At 37.9% G+C, this 7785-nt stretch overlaps 1 protein-coding gene across 3 annotated transcripts in view; it reads right to left on the bottom strand.

The window, feature by feature from the left end:
* Rbpj (recombination signal binding protein for immunoglobulin kappa J region) overlaps positions 1 to 7785 on the bottom strand; it is a 69916-nt gene that overhangs the window by 27302 nt on the left and 34829 nt on the right. For all 3 annotated transcript variants that reach the window (XM_005359233.2, XM_013350820.2, XM_026785205.1), the window contains exon 2: positions 3388 to 3426. In XM_005359233.2, the coding sequence (XP_005359290.1) occupies positions 3388 to 3426 (39 nt within the window). The remainder of the gene's footprint in view (positions 1 to 3387; positions 3427 to 7785) is intronic.

Here is a 7785-nt window from a genome sequence, read left to right as displayed (position 1 = left end):
TTATTATGTATACAATATTCTGTCTGTGTGTATGTCTGCAGGCCAGAAGAGGGCACCAGGCCTCATTACAGATGGTTGTGAGCCACCATGTGGTTGCCAGGAATTGAACTCAGGACGTTTGGAAGAGCAGGCAATGCTCTTAACCACTGAGCCATCTCTCCAGCCCTAAATTTATATATTTATAACTTGTCTGTTATTCCTTCAAAGTGAGAGCTGTTTCATCCAACCATACATGGCATATTTATCAAGTTTATAATCATTTGTACAAGATTGTCTTATATACTAGGAGAAAGAATGGATTAAAACAGCCTACGATGTAAAAGTATAGAAGAGTAGCGTTTTACTACGTAAAAATATAGAGAAAGTGGTGAAGGAAACGGCTCAGCAAGTAGAGCCGGCCTTGCAAGCCTAACAAAAGATTAACCTACTCCTGGAGATGTTCTCTCATCTCCAGACATGTGCCACTTATGCATGACACCCCTTCCCAAGAACAAACTAAACAGATAAAGAGAATAGGTGACTACTAGAAAACTGTTCAAAACAGGTATCGACTTAGCTTAAGTCAACAAAAATACATAGTTTGTATGTCTCACACATAGGATTTTTAAGAACAGAGCAATGTTACTGTAAGAGCAAAAGGAGATAGGCTCTCTAAAAAGTATTATTTCTAATACAAACAAAAGATATTCTGAGCAAGAGAATAACAAAAAGTCATTCTAACAATTATATAAATTTTAAAGACATGGCACATCTTTAGAAAGGAAATCCTCTGTTAAATTCTAACAAGAATGAGTTAGCAGCTATTAGTCTGCAGTTATAGGAGGAAAAAATTAACAAAACTATCTCTGAAAGAATTGTGTAGCTTTCTATCCCTGGGACCCACCTAAGGAAGATGAGAAGATATTCCTTTCTGAAGTTGACTCACTTCCACAAGCACAGTGTAACACATGCATGCACACACACACATGCATGCACACACACACATGCATGTGCACACAAGCACACACACAGTAAATTTAATTCTTAAAAAGGCAAATTTAGTCATGCTGAATAGTGCCATAGTCCTTAACTCCATTTATTTGTGCTTTTAATTAAAAATTTAAATTTTATAGAAAGAACTCCCCCGCCCCCAATGAGAGACTCTCCCACCAAAACTGTTTACTTTGGTGAACAAAAGAACAGCCCCTTCTCCCCCCCCCCAGTAGGCTTAGAAAGTTCCTTATAAGAGAAGACATGGCCCCCACATTACACTTTTTATACCCAGTGGAGACAACTCCTTAAAATACTTTTACCCAAATAAGACACTGTTTCCCTAAAGCAGAATTACTTCAAAGGAGAAACAAAAAAAATACAATTTCCAAGTATTAGATGGCTCTAATTTTAGTATAGAAATAAACAACAACAAAAATCCCAATTCCAAGTTTGTACTCAATATAAACTAATTTCCACAGAATTAGTTACTGGTTTTCAATTTGAATTTGCCATTAGAGGGCTTTGCTAAGTTTGTATCAGCAATGAAGATATCTGCAGTTTGTTTGTTTTTAAGAGAAATAAAGCTTAGTGGAATTCTCCCCCAGCAGATACACTTCTCTCCCAGGATATCTTATATGTAAAAAGGTTACTAAAATGTTATAAGTTTTACTGAGATCTAATCAGCATACCTTATGGTGGTGTTAGCATGAGTGCGCCACACTACCACCACAAGAAATTCTCAGTTCCCCAAAACTGTCCTTCGGAGTCTGAAATCCTTTCTGCTCTTCCCCACTTGGAAAAAACAACTCATCTGTATGCTGTCAGTAAGGGCAGCCTGCATTTTCTATAACTTTTCTAGAACTTTTTTCTTTTAAAGATTTATTTATTTATTATGTATACAGTGTTCTGTCTGCATCTAGAATGCAGGTCAGAAGTGGGTGCCAGATCTTATTATGGATGGCTGTGAGCCACCATGTGGTTGCTGGGAACTGAACTCAGGACCTCTGGAAGAGCAGCCAGCACTCTTACAAGACCTCTGAGCTATCTAGCCCAATGTTCATCATTCTTAAATACAATTTTCTTTCCCTTCCTCCCTTTTTCTTTTTTTCCTTCCTTCTTTGAGACAGGGCCTCACTATACAGCCTTGGCTGGTGTGGGACTTAGGTAGATTGGCCTTGCCTTAGTTTGGCCTTGAACTCACAGAGATCTGGCTGCCTCTGCCTCCTGGAGTACAATATGGAATAAAAATGTGCACCACAGTGTACGGCCCACAATTATTTTTAATAAATATTTTAATAGTAGTAATTATTTGGTAATAAATAGCCTTAACAGTCATCAATGTGAACCAGAAGGATGTGGCTAGAACTCCTAAGTCTACGGTAACATGATACATTATGAGGTTTAAAGGACGCAGAACAATAATAAAATGGGGTCCCAGTTTAGGTTCAAAAGAAAACACACACATACACACACAAACACCTCTGTCTTAAAAGATTAATTAGAAGGAAAAAGAAAAAAGGCCAACACTGGGTCTAAGACCACTGGGTTTCCTTATTCATCAACCCAATAAAATTTTTATGAGTTTTTAAATTAATTCTTTGAAATATATGATTGAGAAATTAACTTACATAGCTAAAACACTGTATTTATATCACGCAAGTTAGTAAATCTTAGGTTTTCTTTAAAATGGGAAAAAGGAATATTCACTTCAAAAAGCATCTATGAAATCTCTCAACTCTCTGATGTGGGAGTGTCATATATCAATCTGTTGATTTCATTGGTTAAGGAATAAAGAAACTGCCTAGGCCCCTTGATAGGCCAACCCTTAGGTGGGTGGAGTAAACAGAACAGAAGGCTGGGAGAAAGAAGGTGAGTCAGTGAGTCGCCATGGTTCTCCCACTCCAGGCAGATGCAGGTTAAGATCATTCCTGGTAAGCCAGTTCGTGGGCTACATGGATATTAGAAATGGGCTATTCCAGGTGTGAGAGTTAGCCGAGAAAAGGCTAGAGGTAATGGGCCAAGCGGTGTTTAAAAGAATACAGTTTCCGTGTAATTATTTCGGGGCAAAAGCTAAGCTAGCCATGTAGGCGGCCGGGTGCCGGGGACGCAGCCCTGCCGCTCTTATTTCAACAACTCTCCTCTTAAACATCAATGTGTGATTGGTAAAACACAGCTACAGCTGTTATTTTCACAATCTATTACATAGGTTTCTAAAAAGACTTCACTTTTTCATTTTTAAAGTATATTCTTTTAATCCTGTTTTCCCCCCACAGGAGAGAAGAAAATGGAGGGGTGGGAATAAGATCAAGATGTAATTACCATATCTGGATGATTTCTAAGAGATGTTCATATTAGTGTCTAAAATGACAGAATCTCCAAACACAATCAATGTTTAAATGCTAGTATAATGCTTACCTAGTGAGTCGCTTAGGTGGAGGCCGCTCACCAAACTTCCTGGAAAACAATTAAAGAAATAAAATAAATAAGCTGTCTGATAGATACCACAGTAAGTTATAAGCACCAGAAAGTGTCCCTTATGACTTAACAATCTCGATGAACAGTGAATAGAGAAATCCCCAACTATCATCTGTGCCCAGAAATAACAAACATACAATACAAGGTTCTTAAAAACAACAGCAGTCAGTGGGACCAGAGAGATTAGCAAAACAGTTAAAACTCTGGCTGCTCTTGCAGAAGACACGATTCAATACCTAGCACCTACACATCAGCTCACAATCAACAGTAAGTCCAGTTCCAGGGAGTACGAGGTTTTCTGACCTCTTTAGCTACCAGGCATAAATGTGGTACTCATACATAGGTGCAGGCAAACACTCATACACATATAATAAATCTAAAGACAAAACAAAAAACTAATGGCACATTTTACAAATCTACTGAGTCATGATCAAATGAGGCCTACACCAAACTTTAGAAGCATCTTACAGAAAAACACTCAGACCTATGAGGTGAAGTGGATTAAAGCACCTGCTACCAAGCCTGATGGCCTGAGTTCAATCCCTGGAACCCACATAGTGGAAAGAGAGAACCAAGTCACAAGCTGTACATTAGAACTCCAAGATTTCATAAATAGAATTATTTTTGTCAATTACTACTCATGAATTACAGCTACAGAGTATAAGGCAAAAATATGCTCCTGGATTCTTTTCCACAGAGGATTTTTTTTAAAACCAAAGATTGTAATCAAAAGCACCACTATGTCATGTCGGTGCAATAAATGGGAGCTGATCCAGACAGAGCACGCTGCAAAAGCCATGGAGTTTATATAGCTTACAGAAACAAGTGAGAAATTACCAAAGTCTACTGATACATTAAAATAGTAAAAACTTTATAAATAGAAAAAATGGGGAATGAAATAAAATATTTTAATAACCACCAAGTACCAAATCTAATATTCTAAACCAGCAAGTACTCTTCAGGATCTAACAAAAGTTAATTATATGATAAAGTAGTAAGAGAGTCATTACAATAAAAATTCAAATTCCTAGGTACAATGTAATTCTGCCCAAACTAGATTAACAAGTAAATATCAGAGTACTTAACCCACCCCTTCTATAAATACTCACTAGATCATGTCAATGACAATACAATATCAATATAGCATGATAATATAACATCATGTCTGCTCCCCATAAGAAATGTGAAAAAAGATCATGCAATACAATTGCCTGCTGAATAATTAGTAACTATATTTTAAATTTTATTCTTACACTCATAAGTATATACCCACAGATAAGCATATAGCATCTCTCACCATGGAGACTATCACAGAAAACCACAAAACAGAAATCACAGATTGTAGAGAACCTAGTCCTGAAGGACACATCTACGTCACAGCTCTTCTATCTATGGTTAAAAGATCATTTCAGAAGACAGGGCAGAAAGATTTTTTAAGAGTCAGACACCAGGAAGCCTTCTGTGAAAGTCTCTCACAGAAATGGATGCATAAACGAGGCCTAAATAATGACAATATCAAGACAAGACAACACCAAGGGGGGAAAATCTTATGGGATCACACTCCTAGAGAAGGAACACAAGCAACTGATGACTGTTGATTGGAAGAATTAGCTTCTCCCAGGGGCTGAGACTCCTAACTGGTTGTCCAGTGCAAAGTGTCAGACCCTGAAAAAATATATTCACAATCAACAAAAACAACTCAGCAGGTTGCATTTATATATTTGCACGCGCACGCGCGCGCACACACACACACACACACACATACATGTGTAAACCATAAATAATCAGGGAAATTTGAGTCTACTAATTTGACAGTGAGGAAGGGGACAAGGAAGAAGTTGGAGGGAGGAGAATTGGGAGGGTAGGGAAGTGATATAATTATATCTTAACTAAAAATGTATTTTATGGACAGCAGTGGTTGAACACACCTTGAATCCCAGCACTCAGGAGGCAGAGGCAGGAGGATCTCTGAGCTCAAGGCCAGAGAGAAGGAGAGAGAATTCCAGGACAGTCAAGGCTACCCAGAGAAACCCTGTTTTGAAAAACCAAACAAACCAACAAAAAAAAGGAGCCTGCTGGGCCTGGTAACATTTACACAAAAACCACACATTATTCAACCTTGCTGTTATGCTTGGTATAAAATAAAGATCCAATCATTGTTGCATGCAACCCTGATCTTTAATGGATATACCATTGCTACATTTATTGGAGAGGGTGCTCACAAAATAGGTTTTCTGAAAAAAAATCCAATAAAATATATAACAGTTCACATTTCTAACTCTGAAGTTCAAACATACCCCCTTCTCATGTTAGCCCAAGCTACATGATGTACTCCAGAACACTCCACTAGAGAACACTGATTTTTCCTCTCCCAGGAGTTATCACAAATGGCTTCTTGTTTAGGGACAAGAAGCTTCTTCTAGATGGTAATTAACACAGTGACCCACAAACTAGACAATGTGCAGCACTCAACCCTAAATGCAATGTCTTTAGAAGGGATCTACGTCAAAGAGGAGGAGGAATTATTGTAAAAATATAGAAGATAACTCAAAGGAAAAAAGTCTCTTCCACACATAAAAGAACTGATTCATATACGACCTTGCAGAGTTGACAGCAGGCATAAGATTTGTATAACTTAGCTGGGCGGTGGAGGTGCTCGCCTTTAATCCCAGCACTCGGGAGGCAGAGGCAGGCGGATCTCTGGGAGTTCGAGGCCAGCCTGGTCTACAAGAGCTAGTTCCAGGACAGGCACCAAAGCTACAGAGAAACCCTAAGATTTGTATAACTTTAAGCTACACAAAACCTACCAAGTAGAAGAGGGGGTTGGACATGAAGTGCTAAGTTTTTCTTGTATAGCCTCCAATCCTTTAGAATTTCTAATAGAGAAACCTGTAAACCCATTCCATTTACACATACTTCTTCTGCTGAGAAAGAGATGTAAGAAGTTTCCTCCCACACCAGATCCCCTTCTTTCTATATTCACCAATGTTTTAAGGAAATGTACAACCACAAATGTACAAAAAGGGTAAAAGTTACCAAATCTCGGCATCTTAACATCTTTTCTGGCCTAAAGATAATTCCCATTAAAAACAACAACAAAAGCAAAAACCAACCAATTCAAATATCAAAACAAGAAAGGAGAGAGAAAAAAACAAAAAACAAGAAAAAATCCTGTGCGTACAGAACAATTTAGTAATCATACCACCAAGCCAATGTTGGGCAATAGCACTATGGTTTTGGAAGAATATTAACGAATTAAAAAGCAGGCGCAAAACATGGGGAAATCTCTGTCAATGGGATCCTAGGGCTTAAAGTAATTCTATTTTTATTAATTTTACTAACTGTTTGCTTCATGTTGAAATGGGATTAAAAAGAATTCAATGCAAGCAATACCAACAAATTACTTGCAGGAGAAAGTAGAAAACATTACAACCCAAACTTCTATAAACAGTATTAAATTATAATAAAGCACTGGGGTTTCTGAACAATGACTTAAGAGAAAGAAAGTGCTAGACAGAGATGCCTAACTCACATCTTCAAGGCATTTACCACCAACCAGTAAGAGAAACTGACTACATGATATACATCAGTATACATTCTGTGATAACAAATGGCATAAAACACAAATGAAGCCAGTACTGACTGGGAAGGTGCTCGGTAACTGATGGAAAACCACAGGTCACCAGCATCAGCACATGTATGTCTGCACCAGATTTGTCCCTCACCAGTTATTTATTGAGCAGCTACTAGGGACCAAGTACAGGTATGCCCAAACATCAGTGAGCACAAGGTACTAAACAAACTCATGCCCTTATGGAACTTTCGCAAAATTAGAGCAAATGGACAGTGAGATATGTTAATGTATTCATATTCATAATTCATAAAAGCAAAAGTTTCTTTGTGTATACTCTACCAACTGGCAATATCCCCGGCCTTAAAAATACATTTTAAGTAAACATGTGATTTATCTTTAAACAGTTTACTCATTTTTTTTACCTACAGGTACAGAAAACAGCTTATTAAGTCATGTATCCTTTGAGAAAGTACTCATGGAGAGCTATAGAATTGAGAGATCTCAATACCCTGGCTATCTGGTCCTAGGCTCCAACTAGAAAAGAGTGTGTTAGCCTCTTCCAAACTTATTTGAATCAGGTCTTACCTTAAGAGTCAATTTAAAAGCAACAGTGCTAGAATTTGGCTCAGTATAACCACTGGTTCTGGGTAATATAACAAATATGATCAAGACAATCAAGGTCCTCCTGAACCATCACGTTTACTAAGAACATTCCTAATAGAACAAGCTTCCCTTGGGTTGATGACAAAGACAGGAAGTAGACT

The sequence above is a fragment of the Microtus ochrogaster genome, linkage group LG1 (assembly GCF_000317375.1).
Source record: "Microtus ochrogaster isolate Prairie Vole_2 linkage group LG1, MicOch1.0, whole genome shotgun sequence".
Taxonomy (NCBI): domain Eukaryota; kingdom Metazoa; phylum Chordata; class Mammalia; order Rodentia; family Cricetidae; genus Microtus; species Microtus ochrogaster.
Note: the sequence above shows the minus strand (reverse complement) of the source record. Positions and strands in the feature narration are given on the sequence as shown.